This window comes from Hylobates moloch, unplaced genomic scaffold (genome assembly GCF_009828535.3).
Source record: "Hylobates moloch isolate HMO894 unplaced genomic scaffold, HMol_V3 SCAFFOLD_12, whole genome shotgun sequence".
In the NCBI taxonomy this organism is placed as follows: domain Eukaryota; kingdom Metazoa; phylum Chordata; class Mammalia; order Primates; family Hylobatidae; genus Hylobates; species Hylobates moloch.
The window spans coordinates 68,954,188-68,975,475 of NW_026652287.1; the positions used below are offsets into that span (position 1 = coordinate 68,954,188).

Sequence of the window (21,288 nt, forward strand, 5' to 3'; positions counted from 1 at the left end):
AACTAGATGACTCTATCATTTCATTTTTTTACTATTATAAGAAATGCTGCAAATACAATGCTGTATATCCTCATATATACTTTGTGCAAATGATTCCATAAGATAGAAAGCGCTCATCTGTGATGGCCCAATGATACTGATAAAAACGGGTTGGTCTTTTTCCTAAGATAACTACATTATCGTTAAATATGATTTTTAAACCTGTAAAAGACACGGAGGAATTTCCCAAGCAAATTTAGAAGTTGAAAAAAAAATACCTTGTTTTTCTCTGTTCATTCACATTGTCGAGTATATAACTATAAGCTAATTAAAGTGAAGGATGATTTGCTATATGGCATCTGGGCATAAATATGCTAGATGTCAGTATGTTATTTGATATCTGACTTTAACCTGAGTCTTTTTGGCCAAACACACCACAAGCAGTTGGATCTTATACAGAAAGACAAGGCTTCAACGTTAGTTCAGGTTTCCTAATCTGGACCTCAGAGTCTCTTTGGAGAGTGACCTCTGGCAATTCATTTAATCCTAGGGCCTCAGGTTCCTTTTCTATAAAATAGAGGCTCTGTCCAGGATGCTATAACTTGTATGGCCCAGGTCCCAAAGTGTGCTGGCAGGAACAAGGTCAGCCCAAACTGCAGCTGTGGCTGGAGCCAAGCTCTCTAGACTTGAAGCTCCAGTCCTGAATCTACCAGGTACTTGCTTTGTGGCCTTAGGCAAGTTACTTAACCACTGGCAAGTCAGTCTCTAAAGCTGTAAATTGGTATTTACCTCATAGGGTGTTGTGTAGATTCATTGAGATACAGTAGGAACACTGCCTAGCCCTGTGCCTGACATCAAAGATGCCTCAATAAACAGTAGTTTGAGGGTTTTAAACACAAAGCATATGGCAGGGTCACGCTTCAAGGCTGCCAAATATCACAATTTATGTAATAGCAGTAAGAGTAGCATATACTTCTACAGCGCTTATGTGCCAATCATATTCTGAGCACTTTATGTTTATTAACTTATTTAGCCCTCTCGACAACCTATGAGGTAGAACTATTATTTCTATTTTACAAAATAGGAACTAGGCACAGATAGGGTAAGACAGTAGTTCAAGATTACAGCCACTGAACAGCAGAACCAGGATTTGAACCCAGGCAATCTGTGTTCTTCGGGCTCTGTGTTCTCAACTATTATTAAACAGTCTTATTATAGTGTCACAGCTCTTTTAAAATTTGTCTAATAGGCTTTCTGGTTTTTGCTGGAAAGCCCCCCAAAGGGAAAAAATAAGTTGTCTTATTATTATTATTATTTTGAGACAGAGTTTTGCGCTTGTCGCCTAGGCTGGAGTGCAACAGCACGATCTCAGCTCACTGCAACCTCCACCTCCTGGGTTCAAGCAATTCTCCTGCCTCAGCCTCCTAAGTAGCTGGGATTACAGGCATGCGCCACCACACTCGGCTAATTTTGTATTTTTAGTAGAGATGGGGCTTCACCATGTTGGCCAGGCTGGTCGAACTCCTGACCTCAGGTGATCTGCCTGCCTTGGCCTCCCAAAGTGGTGGGATTACAGGTGTGAGCCACCATGCCTGCCTGTCTCATTATTGTTTATAAATATTTGTGTATTTGTGAGTATGGGCATAAATGGGGAATTTTTCCCTATTCTGATAGCTCAATTTCAATGCCTGATACCAACATCTTTTTCATACCAAGTTTTAAAAAATTAAGATGACTTTGCCAAACACTTCATTTGGACCCTACCGTCTAACTTAGAAACCTATATCTAAAATGACGGCCAGATGACAACTTGGTATAAAGGCTATGTAAAAAGAGGGAGTATAAGAAAATGCGTTATTAAACTCCTTGTTGGTCACTTATGACTTCTAAGATCACACCATGACCTATGAGCCCACTGAGTTTTGGAACTCAAACTCCAGGAGAGTTGCCTTCTCATACTGGCACACTCTACTCCTTTAACTTACTCTATTTCCCTAGAGTTTTCCCCTCAAAATTGAATGGTTTCTCACTAGACGGCGTGTACCTTTACAGCAGCTCATAATTTGTCCCTTAGAGGAAATACAGTTTGGACTGCTGATTGAGCAAGCCTCAGAGTTTTGGCAGCCTGGGATTCTGTTAATTTAGCAGATGTAAAAGCTTATTTTGTTTTCCTCCATTAATACACTTCTATCTCCATCTCCAGCACACAGGGAAAAGCCTTCCCCTCTGTAGCGAGGATCCCAGTGGTGAGGACTGATGTAGTTACTTGCATGACCCGATCACTTCACTCCCAGGATGCACAGGAGCTGAGGCTGCTATGGGCAGGGTCAAGTGTCCCTACATGGCACCACCATCTCCTCCCGGATGTTAAGGAGCTACGTAGATGCTGTCCTGCCAATCAGCCTTGTTGTTGTCTAGTGTACAGTCTTCCTCCAGGGGTGCTGCAGTCTTAGCACCTGAGGTATCTCAGTCTGTGCTCACTGGAAAGTCCAAAGTTCCTGATGACCAGATTCTGCCCCCTACTGTCCCCTACCCTCTCATTCACCTTGTCCCTCAATGAAGTCTGAATCTCAGCTGTGAAGAAGGAGGCTCCTGAATACAGGCAAATCAGTAGACGTGGTTAAGGGTTTCTGGGCATTTTGAGATAGTTAGAGTAACTCTGTCTGCCCGGAGCATAGTAAGGATGTGGGTGTGGGGAGGGCCAACAGTGGGATCTTTTGCCTAACACCGACGTGATCCACCAAGATACTCTGTTGCTTACACAAGCTCCTAGTATTTGGCTTGATATATAGAATATATTTAATGTTTTCTAACAGATGCAGTTTTGATCAGTTTCAGAGGGCTCAGAACCTTTGCAAAGGATCATGTGTACCTCAACTAGATGTAGTTGATGGGGACTCAAGGATGGGGACTCAAACTCCTTGGCAACCCCAGAGAGCCTAGCACATTCACCTGCAGAGGGCACATCCTCGGTTTATTCTTGCAAAGGTTCCTGGTCAATGTGGCAGACTTCAGGCTACTCACTGCTGGTAGTGGAACCTTTATTCCTATAAAATCCCATGTGGAAACCCAATGTAAAAAGTTAATCCATCTCAGCATTTGTTTTCCAGAGTATGATGGTAACAACTCCTATGAAGGTGCGGGGAATTACATCAAGAGCCAGTTCCTTGACCTCATTATGCAAAAAGGTATCAAAAGAATTTACAGTCACATGACCTGTGCTACAGATACATAGAATGTCAAATTTGTGTTTGATGCAGCTACAGATATTATTATCAAAGAAAACCTCAAAGACTGTGGCCTCTTCAAATCCTCACCATTCCATTCCTCAGGTATAAATGCTATAAACAGGCTTGGAATCTGGGTAATTACAAATAGAAAATTATAGTCAGTATACCATGGCCTGAAGAATGAATCCATTCTTTGGAGATGGAGTATGCATGACTGCAACTGTGTTTCATACATTCTTTTCAAAGTGGGATAGCTAGTGAAGCTTACAGAGCACAAGGCCAGTCATTAGAAGACCCCTGCCCCGCCCCCACCCCCAGGTTCCAGTACTGGTTTTCCAATTTAATACAAAAGTCTGAATACTTAAAAAAACTTATCGCAGAGTTTTTATATAATTTAAAAGAGGAAAATGTGTAAAGAGCCTAGCACAGTGCATGGCACATAAAGGTGTTCAATAATCAGCAGTGGCATTGCTTTCATTTTCCCATTCTCTTTGCTGCGCTTGAATGGCTTGCCTAGAAAATGAGACCAGGATACGTTCCCTCTCAAGTTCCTGCCCATGCACACAGCTGTTACACACTACCTCAAATATAAGTGGTTGTAATTAATAATAATTACAATATTCCAAAATTATGTTTAAATCTAGGTGTCTGTTCCTTGATACTCTGGCAGTTTTCTTTACATTCTGAATAATTAATATTTGTCAGTTTCTGTGTTAGGTTGGCATTCATAGAATCAGCTGCTCTGGTTTAAGGAATGCATCCCCAAGCGGTCCTCTGTCTCCTCACCTATTGAAGTGGCCTAGGTCACCTCCACAGAAGCCTCCAGGCTCTAGAGACTGGAAGAAATGGGGTTTTGAATCCTGACAGACCTGGGTTTGAATTCCCAGCTCTGCTCCTTACTAGCTAAGTAGTCTCAGGCAAGTCACTTTTTTTCTGAGCCTCAGTTTCCTATCTGTAAAACAGGGATAATACTACCTAATTCACAGGGTTGGTGTCAGGATTTAAAATAATATGGATAAGTAGCTAGTACACAGTAAAACATTCAATAAAGTATACAACTTTTATTACTGATCCCCAAATACCTCTTTTTATTGTGGTTTTTATTTTCTTTTTTTAGATAGCTTCCCAAGGACAGTGAACAGAATGTCCTATGGAAACATAGTTCCCATGGGGCTACAAATATTGCCAATTTTAGTGAGAAATTACGTGAGTCAAAATACTTTCCCTATGTATCACTGTTCTTTGAACAATCTATTTTTTTCTTTTAAACCACAATGACAAAAGCCTTCTAAAACTTTGTGGTTTCCAGTGAGCACAAATTAAGGGAACTTAGATGCTAAGATACATTAGAAATCGTCATCAAATTCTTATCCTTGGCTGTATGTACAAGGGAAGTCTCATCTCCTTGGCACACAAGGCTTCTTGCAGCACAGTCCCAACATGTCCTCCCTGGACTGCTCCTGCCACCCAAGCACAGCATGTGTTTTTCCCAGTCGCTTTACCTGGAACTCCTACCACCTCCATCTCTCCGCCTGGTAATATCCAAACCTTTGTTCAAATGTCAGCTTCCCTGATAAGCCTTTCTCAACTTTACCAAGCACCCTGTAGGCCAGCTTACAAAGCATCCCTACACTGCACTGTTGACTGTAATGAACAAAGCCCCATTACAGTGCTTTTCCCATTATGGCAATTGGGTGTTAGGCCCACTGCCCTAGTTCATAAAGGGTAAGACCCAGCTCTGTCCTTCTTTGCATCCCCTTACAAAAGTTCTGGTAGACAGTAGGAACTCAATGAATATTTGTTGAATGAATACATAAATTGCTAAAAGACAGATTTGGGTTACTGAACCAAATCTATCACCTACCAAGATATCATTTTGGGACATCAGTTTCTTCATCTGTAAAATCTATTTGCTCTTGCCTATAAAATAGGAATGTAAGTAACTTATCACAGAGTTTTTAAATAGCTTAAAGGAGGAAAATGTGTAAAGGGCCTAGCACAGTGCATGGCACATAAAGATGTTCAATAATCAGCAGTGGCATTGCTTTCATTTTCCCATTCTCTTTGCTCCTCTTGAATGGCTTGCCTAGAAAATGAGACCAGGTTACGTTCCCTCTGATGTTTCTGCTCATGCACACAGCTGTTACATACTACCTCAAATATAAGTGGTTGTAATTCATAATAATTATAATATTCCAAAATTATGTTTAAATCTAGGTATCTGTTCCTTAATACTCTGGCATTTCTCTTTACATTCTGAATAATTAATGCTTGTCAGTTTCTGTATAGGTTGGCATTCACAGAATTTGTCTCCAAAATTGCTGATTAAAAACAAATCATTCCTTTCTGTGTGATCTGTGCTCTGTTGAAGGCAAAAGAGAAAAGAAACTACATATAATCACCATTGAAACATTTCTAATAAGTTTTAGACGTAAGAATAAATTCACTTGAAGCTTTAAATGAACAATTCCATTCAATTATGGCATTCAAATAAAAACTTTTCACACTGATAACTCTCAGGGATTGTTATTATTTTTACACACTTAATATTACATTTTGTGGTGCTCTGGTTTATTTACCCTGGTGTGTTTGTATTTTCTCACTACTTTTTGTTCCAGAAATGACTGTTGCACCAAATTTCTTAAAGAGAATCTCTGGGCTGGGCACGGAGGTGCATGCCTGTAATCCCAGCACTTTGGGAGGCTGAGGCAAGCAGATCACAAGGTCAGGAGTTCGAGCCTGGACAACATGGTGAAACCCCGTCTCTACTATAAATACAAAAATTAGCTGGGTGTGGTGGCACATGCCTGTAATCCCAGCTACTCGGGGGCTGAGGCAGGAGAATCGCTTGAACTCGGGAAGCGGAGGTTGCAGTGAGCTGAGATCGCACCATTGCACTCCAGCCTGGGTGACAGAGCGAGACTCTTGTCTCAAAAAAAAAAAAAAAGAGAGAGAGAGAGAGAGACAGAGAGAATCTCTGTTGCAATACAAAACTAATTGTAAAATTATCAGAAAATTTTCAATCAAGAAAACAAATCTGTCATTTTCCTATCAAGCAAAAACCCTTAGGATTATATCTCCCCATGGATGAAGCAAAACGTGTTTAACAGCCTGTATAAGGTCCTCCATAATCTACCCCACACTCACCTTCTCCTTTCTCCCCTCCAGCCACACTGAACTTCTTTTGCTCCTCAAAGTCAATGTGCTCCTTCACCTCCAGGCCTTTGAACATGCTATTTATTGCCTTGCCTTTCCCTTTTCACCTGGCTGATCTCTCTTTATCCTTGGGGTCTCAGCCATGAGACCTCTGTCATATTCTCGCACACAGCTAATGACATCTGCATTTATTGGATTGTCAACTCCTTCAGGGCAGGTGCCATGTCTAACTTCTTTACCCCTATAGTCTCATGCTAGCACGTGCCATGAACTATATTAGGCATTCAATAAATGTTTACTAAATAAGTGGAATGAATCTATCTGGAGAGAAATATAATTTCACTAACTATACTTTGGGATATAGAAATTAACTTTTATGGCTCTCAGTTTTGACTTTCACCTGCATTCAACATTAACCATGACCTCTAGAGGAAAGAGTTAACATAGCCAGTATGTTTTACTCAGTTCTTGCTTGTCTTTGGGAACACCTGCAGTCATAGCAATGACCCTGACTCAAATCCTGAGCACTAAACTCCCTGAAATACTTACTAATTAGTTATGTTATTTTTGTGCCCTCAAGGCAGTGGTCAAAATATATCAAGACAGTATCATTGTTTAAAGTTAACGTGAAGATTCCTGATGCATCCTAGTACCTCGTTTGGGGTCTGCATCCTGGCTGGTTACATAGCTACACGACCAGCTCCCTTGACCAGCTCTGAACTCCTAAGGCTTGAGTGGGCTTTCCTGGGTGGAGGCATTCTGCATATGTCTCTGCAGTTTACAGCTGGAGAGAAACATGCATTCCTGAGAAACATGTGGAATCCCTACAGAGAGAGGACAAGAAAGCCTACTCCAACTTCTCTAGTTTTGCCACCATATATCTGTATCCTGCTGTTCCTGCACCATACCCTTTGCTGTAATAAATCTTAGCCTTGAATATGATTTTATATTGAGTTGTGAGTGAGTCCTTCCAGCAAATCACTAGTAGGTGGTCATGGCACTCCCCAAAACATCCTCCTTCTTGAGCCACTCCCCTTTTTGACATCTGTGACACCACTCTTAGTTTTCCTTCTACCTCATTACTGATTTTTTTCCCATCTCCATTCTTGGCTCCTCTACTCTATCAGACTAACTGTGTGAGGGTGCTATAGCTTGATTCTGGCCTTCTTTTCTTTATCTCTACTCTCTTGCTAGATTACTTTATTAGTCCTGCAGGTTTCAATACCATCTCTATGTTGATGACTCCCAACTTGCTTTCTGCAGCCAAACTTCTCTCTTGAGCTCCACTTATATACCCAACCGTCTCCACTGGATACCTCCTGAGGAGTTCACAATTTCTAAAGAAAATGTCTGAATCAGAGCTCTTGATTTCATCCCAAATCTGTCCTCTTCCAGTTTTGTCCATCTAACATAAGAACACTTCATACACTCAGTTGAGCACAAAACCTAAGCATCATCCTTGATTTTCCTCTTCTGCTCACACACCTTCCTCCAGTCCAATCCAATCCAATCCAATCCAATCCAATCCAATCCAATCCAATCCAATCCAACCCAACCCAACCCATTAGCAAGTACTCTTGGTTTTATTTCCAAAACAGATTTCCAGTCCTTTCACTTCCCTCCATTCCTAACAGGGCATCTTAATCCAAATCACCATCATTGACATTTGCCAGGATTACTGTAACTGGATTATTCTCCCTGCTTCTATTCTGGCCATTTTCTGTATTCAGTAGCTAAAGTTATCTTTCTGAAACCCATATCAGATTACATCACTCTCTTCTTAAAATCCTTCAATGGTTTCCCATTATTCTCAGAACAGAATTCAAACGCTCCACTTTAGAATTGGCTTAGAAGGCACTCTATGTTCTGTCCCCTGTGTACCTTCCAACTTCCTCAAAGACCGCTTTTCCCTTGCTCACTGGGCTCCAGCCACCCTGGTCTCACTTCTGTTCTACTCTTTCCACCTCGAGGCCTTTGCACATCACTTGCACTTTGTGCACTTTGTAATCAGGCTATAAGATCTAGCTGATTGTCACCTTTCAGATCTCCGCTTCAACCTACCATCTTTTCAGGCAAGCCTCCTGTCATTCTTTCCATACAACATTCTCTCAAACAGTAACTGCTATGTTTTAGGCACTGAAAATACAGTGACAAGCAGGATAGGCTCCTTGCCTTCACGGAACCTATGTTCCACAGTAACTGTCACTCTCCATTACGTTAAACTATGTATTTGCTTCATAGCAATGATCAAAATCTGAACTTGCCTTGTTTTTTGTTTGCCTCCCTCACTAGCACATGTAAGAAACATCAGAGCAGAGATGCTGTTTGCTCAAGACTCTGTCTCTAGCCTAATACAGTGCCTGGCACACACAGACTGGGATTTACTTCCAAGCAAGAATTATTTGACCAAAGAGCTCTCAGTGTAAAAAACGTTTGGAAGTTCTGCAATTGACTGACACGGTGTTATGCTACAACTGTATGCCATAGAGTTTGAAAACACATTTTGTACACTTAGAAGTACATGTTCTTCAAACTCGAAAGATGGCCAAGTCCAACTAAAAAGTTCGTTAAGGCTGGAATGTGGCATTTCCCAATTTATCTTTCTGTTTCTTCATAAATTGAAAGGAACTTACAGTAACAAGTGATAAACCAGCTAGGCTTATCTCTACCACACTAAGATTATTCATCTGAGTCCCAAACAGCAATGGAAAAAATTACATGTCTGCCTCGATTGAACAATCTTTATCTGAAATTTAACCGTGCACATTTAGTATTATTAGTAAGGTGTGAATAGTTTGGATATTTGTTCCCCCAAATTTCATGCTGAAATGTCTTCCCCCATGTTAGAGGTGGAGCCTGGTGGGAGACGTTTGGGTCGTGGGAGTGGATCTCTCATGGCTTGGTGTTGTCCTCACAATAATGAGTGAGTTCTCATGAGATCTGGTTGTTTAAAAGTGTGTGGCACCTCCCACCCCCTCTTTCTCTTGTTTCTGCTTTCACCATGGACGTGCCTGGTCCTGCTTCACCTTCTGCCATGTGTAAAAGCCTCCTGATGCCTCCCTAGAAACTGAGCAGATGCTGGGGCCACACTTGTGCAGCCTGCAGAACGCTTAGCCAATTAAACCTCTTTTCTTTATAAATTACCCAGTATTTCTTTCTAGCAACCCACGAACAGCCTAACACAAGCTGTAAATAAATCTCTCTAATTAAACAACGGGAAAACTGCTGTAGAATCGCCACATGTTAAATGACCCTACGCTTCCCACATGTCTCCAGGTGTCTACGTTGTCATAAGAGTGACTATCCCCTGTGAAAAGGATTTTAATGAGTGGGCTCAACCGAGTCATCAACAATGGACAAGGGAATAAATATTTAACAAGGACTAAAAATTAAGGTGAAACTACCTTCAACAGTTCATCTGTGTATTCAAAACTGTGCCCTTCTGGACCACTCACAGCAAGAATAGTTAGACATATCATCTGCCTTCACCTAAAATGAGTACAACATTTCTGAGTATGGAGGGGGAAAAAGACACTTAAAATGGAAGGGTTTCATATCTCTGCTTAAGTTTTTTGTTTGTTTGTTTGTTTGTTTTTTTAGACAGAGACTCACTGTCGCCCAGGCTAGAGTACAGTGGCACAGTCTCGGCTCACTGTAACCTCCACCTCCTAGGTTCAAGTGATTCTCCTGCCTCAGCCTCCAGAGTAGCTGGGATTACAGGTGCACACCACCACACCTGGCTAATTTTTTTTGCATTTTTTTAGTACACATGGGGTTTTGCCATGTTGGCCAGGCTGGTCTCAAACTCCTGGCCTCAAGTGATCGGCCTGCCTTGGCCTCCCAAAGTGCTGGGATTACAGGCCTGAGCCACTGTGCCTGGCCCCTGCTTACCTCTTGGGGGAAAAAAGGCCTTCTTCACATGATCCCTCCCACCTTCTTTTCTTTGTCAAAATTCTATGACAGACCCTTGAATTATTCCTGGACTGTTCAAATAAAGCCAGAGGCATTTATTTAAACACTTTTTTTTTTTTTTTGAGACAGAGTCTTGCTCTGTCACCCAGGCTGTAGTGCAATGGTGCGATCTCGGCTCTCAGCTCACTACAACTTCCACCTTCCGTGTTCAAGTGATTCTCTTGCCCCAGCCTACCAGGTAGCTGGAATTACAGGCACCTGCCACCATGCCCGGCTAATTTTTTGTATTTTTAGTGGAGATGGGTTTCACCATGTTGGCCAGGCTGGTCTCGCACTCCTGGCCTCAAGTGACCCACCCACCTCAGCCTCCCAAAGTGCTGCAGTTACAGGTGTGAGCCACCGCAACCAGCCTAAACACTTCTTAATGAAGGCAGGGGTGAGGGTGATGGTGGTGGACCTCCTATAATTACTCTTTTCTTATTACATGTTTGGTCAGTGTTTTAGGAGGCTGAAGGCAAGGGGTGGGGGTAGACCCATTTTAGGCTAGCCAGTGAATAATTCAACTGTGTCCTTTACTGCCTGAAAGTCCCTAACTTCTCTGAGGCTTTCTCCTACATGTCAGTGACTTATCTTGAACTGGGGCGTAATTGTGGTCCCCTAATTCTACCTCTCTAAGTTATATTATTTACTACTAATATAAAACTAATTTTAACAAAAGTTTATAAGAAAACAATGTCATTTTCTTGAGGGACTGAAGTACTTACATACAATGTAGGTAACTATATAAAAGTATATAAAGTTACATATAATATATGTAACAATATAAAAGTATATCTAAAAATGCACATCCTATATACTTACGTATTATTTAATGTACTACATACAATATATTTACATTCATATGTTTCATTTAATAAGCATATAATAACTCTTCATCTTTGTCCCTGAGAGTATCTGTTACATGTAATAAGCACATCTTAGTGCCTAGGATACAAAGCTGAACAAAGCCTTGTCCTTGGCCTCTATGTGCACATAGAGTTACTGGAAGATGCTCAAGAGGAGAAGAGGTGTGGAAGGAGATTCTGACTCTGCCCAGGGGAATAGAAAAAGGCTTCCTGGAGTAAGCAACATTTTGAACTAAGTTTCAATTAACCTAATGAATGACCAACTGTAACATTTATTCATGCTCTAAAAACATGATGTTATGCTAAATTTCACCTGCCTGTATTTGTATATGTGCGTGTGCATTATGTGGGAAAGGAGGCTTAGTTTTGTGTTTGAATAACTGTCAATTCATGTTACTTTAGTTGTGATTTTTAAGTGTGGTTCTAGTTTTCACAGATTCGCATCAGAATAATTTAAAAACTGGATAAGCAACTGATTGAAAGTTCTTTAAACAAACAGAAGGATTACTTAATTGGCTTCTCCTGAATTCCATGATAGGCTAAAGACTGGAGTAGTAAGCACTATCATTACTGCCTTTGTATCCCCACTGTCAAGGTAGTTATCTTCAACTCTGGGTAAGTGCATGATAACTCTGTGAAGCCAGCTCCAAGGCAATTTGTTTGAAGTTGGCAGCATTTTTTTTTTTTTTTTTTTGATGCAGTGGAGATTAAGCCCTCCAGCTGAGCTTGACAAAGGTATGTATGTGAAAGGTCACATTAGAAAATGTGTATTTTTAAAACCTGTGACAGGCAGCAGTCCTCAGAAAACAGAGATGAGAAACATTTTTAATGTGCATTTTGTGTCTGTTTTAACACAAATTCAAATTAGGACTTACTAACCTCTTCACAAACTACTATACAGTATTACATTTAATTGCTAGGAAGAATGTCAATTGTTTGAAATCACTAGATAGAAGTGTTTTTTGTTTGTTTGTTTGTTTGTTTGTTTTAAAGAGACAGACTCTCGCTGTGTTGCCCAGGTTGGAGTGCAGTGGCTGTTCACAGGTGCAATCATAGTGCAGTACAGCCTCAAACTCCTGGGTTCAAGTGATCCTCCTCTGTAAGCCTCCCAAGTAGCTGGGACTACAGGACCAAGCCTAGCTCCAAACAGGAAGATTGGACTAAATTTGACTTAGTCTCCTTCCCTTAACCCAAATGCTTGTTGTATTTGATATAATGTGTGTGTGTGTGGTTTTTTGTTTTTTGGTTTTTTTGAGTAATTTCACTCTAAGTTTTTTTTGTTGTTTTTTTTTTTAACATCTTTCTTACTTTGCACTCTTAGAGAAAGGGGTGTTCTAAACACACAAACTGAAAGGAGGAATCAGGGCTAATGGCAGTTATCACATCTCAACTCTCGATACTGCTGTCACCACAGTGTTACCGTCAGACACACATGTTCAGGGATTAAGAACAGAAACTAAGCACCTTTTGGATGCTGGCTACATGAACTTGAAGTGGGTCCTTATCAGCTCTCTTTGTGCTTTTACACTAATAGCTCTTAACCCTATCAGATGATGCCTCTTGTTTTCATATCCAATATTTTGCAACTTCTATTTTATTATGCTGGCATACAATTCTAACACATTTACATACATAATTTCAAAAGATCAATATAGTGTTCAAACTATATAAAGCAGAAATAAAAAAGAATGCAATTTACATAAAATATGGTATCCATATGCAAAAACTTGGGTACTCCACTAGAAGACAAAGAAGTCACATGCTTGTATCTATACTTGAGAGTCACCGTGAACACATAGATTACAAATGCAGACTGATTTGGCTCTTTGTTCACTGTTGTCAGGATTCTCTGAATATGAAATATCTCTCAGTCACGTTGAGAGCAAAACAAAATATAATTTCCCCTCAATTTACATATAGTGGCATCCCTGAAAAGTTCAGTATATATTAAAACTGGGGGGGGGGGAAATATTTTGTATTTGTATATAAAAAAGATTTTGGTTTTAGGCTCAGATAATTGTAAGCTCATCTTACCCTACGGAGGACATTAGAAAACTGTGGGCAGAGGGCACACTGGCTCATTCCTGTAATCCTAGCACTATGGGAGGCTGAGGCAGGAGGATCATTTGAGCTCAGGAGTTCGAGACCAGCCTGGGCAACATAGCGAGGCCCCTGTCTCTACTGAAAAAAGAAAACACCTAAAATTGTGGGGAACAATGTAAGCATGACAAGATAAGTGATAGGAGGGGCATGGTGGCTCACGCCTGTAATCCCAGCACTTTGGGAGGCTGAGACAAGCAGATTATGAGGTCAGGAGTTCGAGACCAGCCTGGCCAACATGGTAAAACCCTATCTCTACTAAAAATACAAAAATTACTCAGGTGCGATGGTGGGCGCCTGTAATCCTAGCTACTCAGGAGGTTGAGGCAGGAGCATTGCTTGAACCCAGGAGGCGGAGCGAGCTGACATTGTGACACTGCACTCCAGCCTGGGTGACAGAGCGAGACTCCGTATAAAAAAAAAAAAAAGAAAAAGGCAATGTCTTTAAGAAACCCTGAATGTTTCAAGAATAAGAATAAGGCTGATAGCTGATAAATGTCTCAGAAAGGGACCCTGCGTATTATGTTAAAGGGGAAAGGCTTACTAAACCCATATAACTTTAAATCACAAACATGTATATTATAGCTGAAGTTCCTAGATTTTAGTGGTTTTCTTCATATTCATCCTCAATATGTCAGTATTTGCATCACAATAGGCATTTTACACAGGTTCTCAAGCAAACTGGTTTTACGAGCATATTTGGGAAATGAGCAGAGTGTGACGGATGACCAAGTGTTGTGCCAAAATTTTATATACAATGTTCTTTTCTGAGGGTAAATCACCAGCTAAAATCTATCCAGTTGAGGTCAAGTGATCATGAGAGATCTGTGTATGTGAACACAGTACTTTCCTCTTAGGAGCAAGAATCTTAACCAATGTTAGGGAGATTTCTGAACATCTGAAATGGTACAGGACTCCTAGTAGAGGAATTCAGTAAATGTCTGTTGATTATGGGAAGGTGAGAGTTCTTAGGGAAAGAGGCAAGAGAAATAAATTTTCCCTCATACTTAAAACATAACAATGAGAAATGCATACTACAGTCATCTTTCAAAGCACTAATGACAGTATTGATTTATGACTAGTGTAAGTTTTAGAAGAGTTGTTTTATTTTTCTTAATATGCATTTCCCAAGAGATTATAAATCAACACAATCTTTTTGGAAGGCAATTTGGTATATATATATCAAATACTTAAAACGGCTTTAGACTTAGTGATTTCCTTTTTGGATATGTATTCATAATAATAATAATAGCAGCTTTTACATAGCACTTACTATGTGCCAGGAATTATTCTAAAGACCCATGGTCACGTAGCTACAAAACTGAGAATCCAGAATTTGAACTTGGGCGCAGTGGTTCCAAAGCCTGTGCTCAGATTTTTGCTGTCTCAGCTACAAGGATGTTCACTACAGCATTGATCATAACAGCAAAAGTTTAGAAACAAACTAAATATTCACCAGTGGGGCATAAGTTAAACAATAATATATCTATTGACAGGACACAAACCAGAAATTAAAAATCAAGTTTTAGAGATAACATGTTTGCATGGACAAACAAAATAAGATATTTGACTCAGGGGGGTAAAAAGGCTCAAAACTGTATAGTATGATTCCAGTCTACTAAATGTTTCCTTTGGATGGTGAGATTTTAATTTTCTTTTTGGTGCTTTGTTGTATGATCCAAATTTTCTAAATGAACTAGAATTCCTCTTGTATGCAGGAAAAAATTAATAATAACAAATTGCGCTCTATAGCAGCACAGTCTGATCAAAATATGATGCAAGTCATATATATAATTTTAATCTTCTACTAGTTACAATAATGTAAAAAGAAACAGGTGAAATTAATTTTTATTTATATATTTATATATTTTTGAGATGGGGGTCTCAGCCTGTCACCCAGGTTAGAGTGCAGTGGCACAATTACAATCTTGGTTCACTGCAACCTCCACCTCCCAAGCTCAAGCAATCCTCCCACCTCAGCCTCCCAAGTGGCTGGGATGACAGGCATATGCCACCATGCCCAGCTAATTTTTTGTATTTTTGGTAGAGATGGGGTTTTGCCATGTTGCCCTGGCGGGTCTCAAACTCCTGAGCTCGGCGATCCACCTGCCTCAGCCTCCCAAAGTGCTGGGATTACAGGTGTGAGCCACTGCTCTTGGCCTTGAAATTAATTTAAAAAATATTTCTTATATAACATATCTAAAATATTATCATTTCAACATGTAATCAATATAAAACATTATTTGTGAAATATTTTCCTTTTTTGTATTACGTCTTCAAAGTCACTTTCTAGCACACCTCAGTTTGGTCTAGTCATATTTCAAGTCCTCAATTGCTTAGTGGCTAATGGCTACTGAATTGAGCAGCTCTAGATCCTTGGTAGAGCTATACCTTCAGGTCAAATGTGCCCAAACCATGGTCCTAAAACCCTCTACTAATGACCTCAACTTCCATGGAATCATCCCCATCTGTGTCAAGCTGCTTTTTAAAAGAGAATAGAGAGGTGCTTGGGAAATAGGCAGATCTGAGTTTGAATCTTCTAACACTTAGCTATGTTATCTTCAGCAAGTTAATTAACCTCTCTGTGCCTCATTTTACCTGTTTCGTAAATGAGGATAATGCCTACTTTGAGTTGCTGAGATCAAAATAATGTATTAAACTATCTACTACATGGAAAGTACTTGATAACAGAGACTACTAAATTTGACTGGCTTTAAAAAATCTCTAATAATATTATCACTAGTAAGGAAGGTGTTATTATCCTGCCTACTGTATTCAGATACAATGATGATTAGACTTAGCAGGAGGCAAGACGGGATACTTTTTTTTTTTTTTTTTGAGACAGGGTCTTGCTCTGTAGGCCAGGCTGGAGTACAGTGGCACGATCATAGCCCACTGCAGCCTTGAACTCCCAGGCTCAAGTGATTCTCCTGCCTCAGCTTCCCAAGTAGCTGGGACCACAGGCATGCACCATTATGCCTGGTTAATTAAATTTTTTTTTTTTAAAGAAATGGAGTCTCCCATGTTGCCCAGGCTGGTCTCCTGAAGTGCTGGGATTATAGACATGAGCCACCACACCCAGCCAATGCAAGATTCTTAAAATAGATGGTAGGAAATCTCATTTAAAATGGCCCTTTGGGGTTTTGTATGTAGCAGAGCAGCTCTTTCATTGCTATCTATTGAAAGTCAGCCCTCAACACAAGGGTTCATTTTTTAAAAAAATAATAAAATGTTCCTAAACTAATTTTGGGGTGTGTGTGGAGAGACTACCCTGAGAAATTCACAGTAAATACATTTGTATTTGAAAATGGGCTACCTAATGGCAGGGAATGAATGACACACACCTTTGTTTGCCTCCCATGGCTTTTGCTCAGCAAATATTCAATCCATTAAATAAATAGATATAGATTATTGATTATGTGCCAGGCGTCCTTCTAGACAAAGGGGTTGGGGCAAAAAATGGGAGGTGTTTCCTTAATTGAATGGAGGATTGAATGAAAGAACTGATGAACACTGTACCTTTTCTGATTTTTCTGAACTAAGTCATCAGTACTTTTTTGCTTCTCTTGTTTCACCCAAGATTTTCTTTACTGTGTCGCTAGGCAGTGGGATTTCCTTTGAAAGGCTCAACTGAAATATGGTCTACTATGGCTGAAGCTGGGTATAGATGTGCTTAACTTTTGTGTGGATCTTAAAAGTTTCAAAATAAAAAAGTTTTTTAAAATCACCAATAATAATAGAAGGTAATTATCATAACAGGTACCAATGGTTTTATAGCATCCCTGTTTATAACAGAGTTAATAAAAAACTATACAGATACTCAAAGAGGTGAATGACTAAGAAAATTCACATAATCAAGAGGATAAAATACTATACAGCAATGAATTCAGATCTACCGACTTTGTCAATTCATGGAAATATCTAAGGAAATAACATGAAATGAAAAAACAAGCAGAATATAATCCACAATTACAACAAAGAAAATAAGTGATATGCATATATTTACATAGGCATATCACATATAAGTTTTTACAAAAACTAAACATGTATTTGGTTACGTAGGAATATTACTTTCCCTTCTGGGTAAGACTGCCCACATTAATACATGTAATACAAATAAATAAATAAATAAATAACACGTGTATAATAAATTCTGTTTTATTTTCTTTTATTTTGAGATGGAGTTTCACTCTTATCGCCCAGGCTGGAGTGCAGTGGCATGATCTTGGCTCACTGCAACCTCTGCCTCCTGGGTTCATGCTATTCTCCTGCCTCAGCCTCCCTAGTAGCGGGAACCGCAGGTGCACACCACCACGCCTGGCTAATTTTTTGTATTTTTAGTAGAGACAATGTTTCACCATGTTGGCCAGGCTGGTCTCAAATTCCTGACCTCAGGTGATCCTCCCGCCTCGGCCTCCCAAGGTGCTGGGATTACAGGCGTGAGTCACTGGGCCTGGTCATAAGTTCTGTTTTCTAAGCAAACTTATCTTACATCAGAGGGCAGAATGGTTAGGGAAAATATCTAGTGAAAAAGACCACCAACAAAGGAGCACCATCTCTCAACTGTCACACTAATGTGCAGTGACACTTTGGCAACTGACTCCCAGTTACTGGCATACAGTTTAATCTACCAGTTGGAGCCAAATGGCAGATTTGGGATTTTTCTTAATCCGAGTTATTATTCAGAACAACATATTCAACATAAATATTTAACCACTAGTGTCAGATTTTATTTTTACATGATAACTCCTCAAGCCTTTAACCACAAGAGTGCATACAAGGTAAAATTTAAAAAAAAATTAAGCCTGCTGACTTTCACTGTGATTGTGGTTTGATATCATGCAGGATAGATCACAATTGCTGATTCATATTAGGAAAGAGAGCCCCCAGCTGTCACAAGCACACTGTGTTTGAAAATACAAAACCTTACCAAATCACTTAGTGCTTCAAATTAACAACATCCTCATCATCTTGTGGTTGAAATGATGACTGAACAATAACTCAAGCTAGTTGTGTTCTATATATTTTTTAATTAATATAATTAGTATTCCTAGATCTTTTTAAATTGCTCTACTCTAGCCCTAGGGAAAAATGATTTCAGAAGGCTGAATACGTATGCTGATTCAAGATATGATTTCTCACACACCCAACCTCTATAATTTTGGATTATAGAGCAAATAGAGTAATTCTGGCACCAACTCTTTGGCAATGCTGTTTAAAAACAAAGTTACTATTACACACAGCCCAGGATATTGACTTTGCATTGCACATAAATATATTTATATAATACTTTAACATAGAAGCCATAGCCTTGTTTTTTTTGAAAAACGATTAAGAATATGGTAATTATGAGACTCTCAATTGACTCAAAAGCTCAGAGCTAAAATCCAGGAAGAGTTTGAACACACCTTACAAAAAGTTGAGATCCAAAGTGCATAAAATTTATGAAACTTTTGATTTAAGGACTAAGTTTTCTGGTAACCTCTTTGGGAACATCAGGATAATAAAAGATGATTAATTAATAATGATATCTCAGCCGGGCACGGTGGCTTACATCTGTAATCCCAGCACTTTGGGAGTCCAAAGCAGGAGGATCACAAGGTCAGGAGTTCGAGACCAGCCTGGCCAATATGGTGAAACCCCATCTCTACTAAAAATACAAAAAAATTAGCCAGGTGTGGTGGCGCATTCCTGTAATCCCAGCTACTCGGGAGACTGAGGCAAGAGAATTGCTTGAACTCGGGAGGCCGGAGGTTGCAGTGAGCCGAGATCACGCCACTGCACTCCAGCCTGGGCAACAGAGTGAGACTCCGACTCAAAAAAAAAAAAAAAAAGAAAGAAAGAAAGGAAGAAAGAAAAAAGAAATAACGATATCTGATCAAATTATTTGCCTTGGCTGGATGGGTGCCAGTCCTGGCTATAAAATTCACCATCTGGGAGACCTTGAACAAATTATTTAATTTATCTGATTCAAACTTGCTGTCTATAAAAATGAAAATAACTTTATGTAGTTTCTAACTTAGAACAATAAATTATTAATGATAAATATGAAAATGCTGGGAAGAGTTTCAATCACTACTAATATATATTCATTATCTAGCATTGTCTTCTTCAAATGGATACATTTTAAAAACAGCCTTTAATCATAGAACCACTTTTTTGCATAACTTTAAGCCATAGGGCTAATTATACACGACGCAGCAAATCTAACCAACAGAACTGTACTACTTAGATTAAAAGAAACTTCCAGAAATGATAGTTTTGCATAACTTTAAATAAAAGGCTAATTACATATGACACAGAAATCTTACCAACAAAACTGCATTATTTCAGTTTAAAAGAGACATGAAGAAATGACATTAACAATCCAAGTCATATATAAAGAAGCCCACACAAAGGGGAACTGAAACGGATAAACGGACTTACTTGGGAGTTTATCTTGAAAAGGAACTAAAACACACATCCCAAATAAGACAGAACTCCAATAATGGAAAGGACTCAGTGACACTGAATTACAATGGACAAGTCCAGTAAAATTCAGTTCTTCCTACTATTCCTCTCAACAAAAGCAGAAAACAACCAACACGCACGGTACCGGTTGACCTGTTCTGTGCCACTCAGAGTGGGTGCGTGGAAGAGCAGAGAGGAAGCTGGGGCATATTTAATGAATACTGAAAGGGAGGACTGAGGGTTTGGCAAAGTGTGAACGAGACGGACCCTACCTTTCACAGATTTCCCAATACTGTGTAAGTGAGTGATAGAACTGTAGTTTTGGGCAACAGTCTTCAAAAACGCTTCCATCCCTTCCTGGTGGTGGTAGTTGAAATCCAGCGCAGCTACCAAAGGCAGCAACAGCTCTAGCCAGAGGCACGGGAAGTCCATGTTCTAGAGATGAATAAAAATAAGAACCTGAGAACACATGAGGGCAGGCGGGGGCATCACCAGCTACGTCTCGGCACTCCGGTCTCAGGGTCTCCCCACACTGACGCTCCCTGCCTCCTAAGGAGGCAAAGGCTGGAAGCAACACCTTCGTGAGTGAGCCGTGCAACCAGAGACCGGGAGCACGGGCAGCCTCGGTGCCCTCGACCCAGCCGCCCGCGCCTCCCTCTCCTCCTCCTCCTGGCGCCTCCGCCGTCCGGCAGCTGCCGCAGCTGCGCCCGTCCCCGAGCACCCCCAGCCTCACCAGGTCCCAGGCGCGCACCTCTACCCACCCGCGGCCTCCCGGCGGGGCCGGGTGTTATAGCCCGGTCAGAGGGCGGGCGCGCCCGGGCCCCGCCCCCGGACGTCCCTCCGGCCCACTCCGGAGCCGCGCGGGTGCCTCCCGGGCGGGGCCTCAGCCGCCTTCGCACCTAGGAGAGACGGCGCCCGCGCGGTGCGCCCTTTCGTGGGGCGGCTGCTGGTGCCGGCGGGCGGGCGGCTGAGCGGGGCGGAGGGCTGCGGGCATGGAGTCGCCGCTTGCGGACAGTCTTTGCTGGAGCCTCAGGTTAGAAGTGTGTCCTCGCCTCGGCCACGGCTGTAGCCTGGGCAGCCACAGGGCGCTCCACTGAGGGACACTCTCTGTCGCAGACTGCAGCCACTTGGGAGCCGTTTAGGGCTCGGCGGATTTCCTGCGGTTGGCGGTGCCGGGGCCCACCTGGAGCCGGGACGCGTCCAGAGTCCTGGGTCCCCTGAGCCCCGCGCGGGCTCCTGCGGGACGGGCGGCGTCGGCCCCGGCAGAGCGAGCCAAGCTCCCAGCGGTGCCAAGCTGCCCAGCGAGGCTAAGCAATCACGGGGCTTCAAGAAAGAACGCGCGCGTGTGTGGAAGTTTTAAATGCCACGAAGTGGAGAGTGCAGGACATTTTCCGACAAATTTACATAGTGGGTGGGATTTGTGTAAATTAGAATTCAATTTAAAACTGGAAGTCACATCGAAGAAGGCAGGACCACTGTTGTAAATCTGATGCTTCCTCCACCTGCACCTGAGTCTTAGGCCAATTCCAGGTCTCTCGTCCTAAAATGCTCCTTTC

General features: G+C 41.1%; 1 protein-coding gene and 1 non-coding gene across 3 annotated transcripts in view; one reads left to right on the top strand and one right to left on the bottom strand.

Annotated features, from left to right (window-relative positions):
- Window positions 1-20,475, bottom strand: part of CPM (carboxypeptidase M) — a 78,375-nt gene extending 57,900 nt beyond the window's left edge. The window contains exons 1-2 of one of the 2 annotated variants that reach the window (XM_032170704.2): window positions 20,466-20,475; window positions 20,005-20,167 (exon numbers count right to left, since the gene is read on the bottom strand). In XM_032170704.2, the coding sequence (XP_032026595.1) occupies window positions 20,005-20,164 (160 nt within the window). In that variant the 5' untranslated portion in view covers window positions 20,165-20,167; window positions 20,466-20,475. Of the gene's footprint in view, window positions 1-20,004; window positions 20,168-20,465 lie in introns of those variants that run through there. The other variant, XM_058426097.1, reaches the window with a different exon arrangement.
- On the top strand, window positions 1,195-1,256 carry LOC116479758 (U7 small nuclear RNA). Its single transcript, XR_004251071.1, has one exon. It is a non-coding gene; the product is annotated as a U7 small nuclear RNA (small nuclear RNA).
- Window positions 20,476-21,288: the final 813 nt, after the last annotated feature.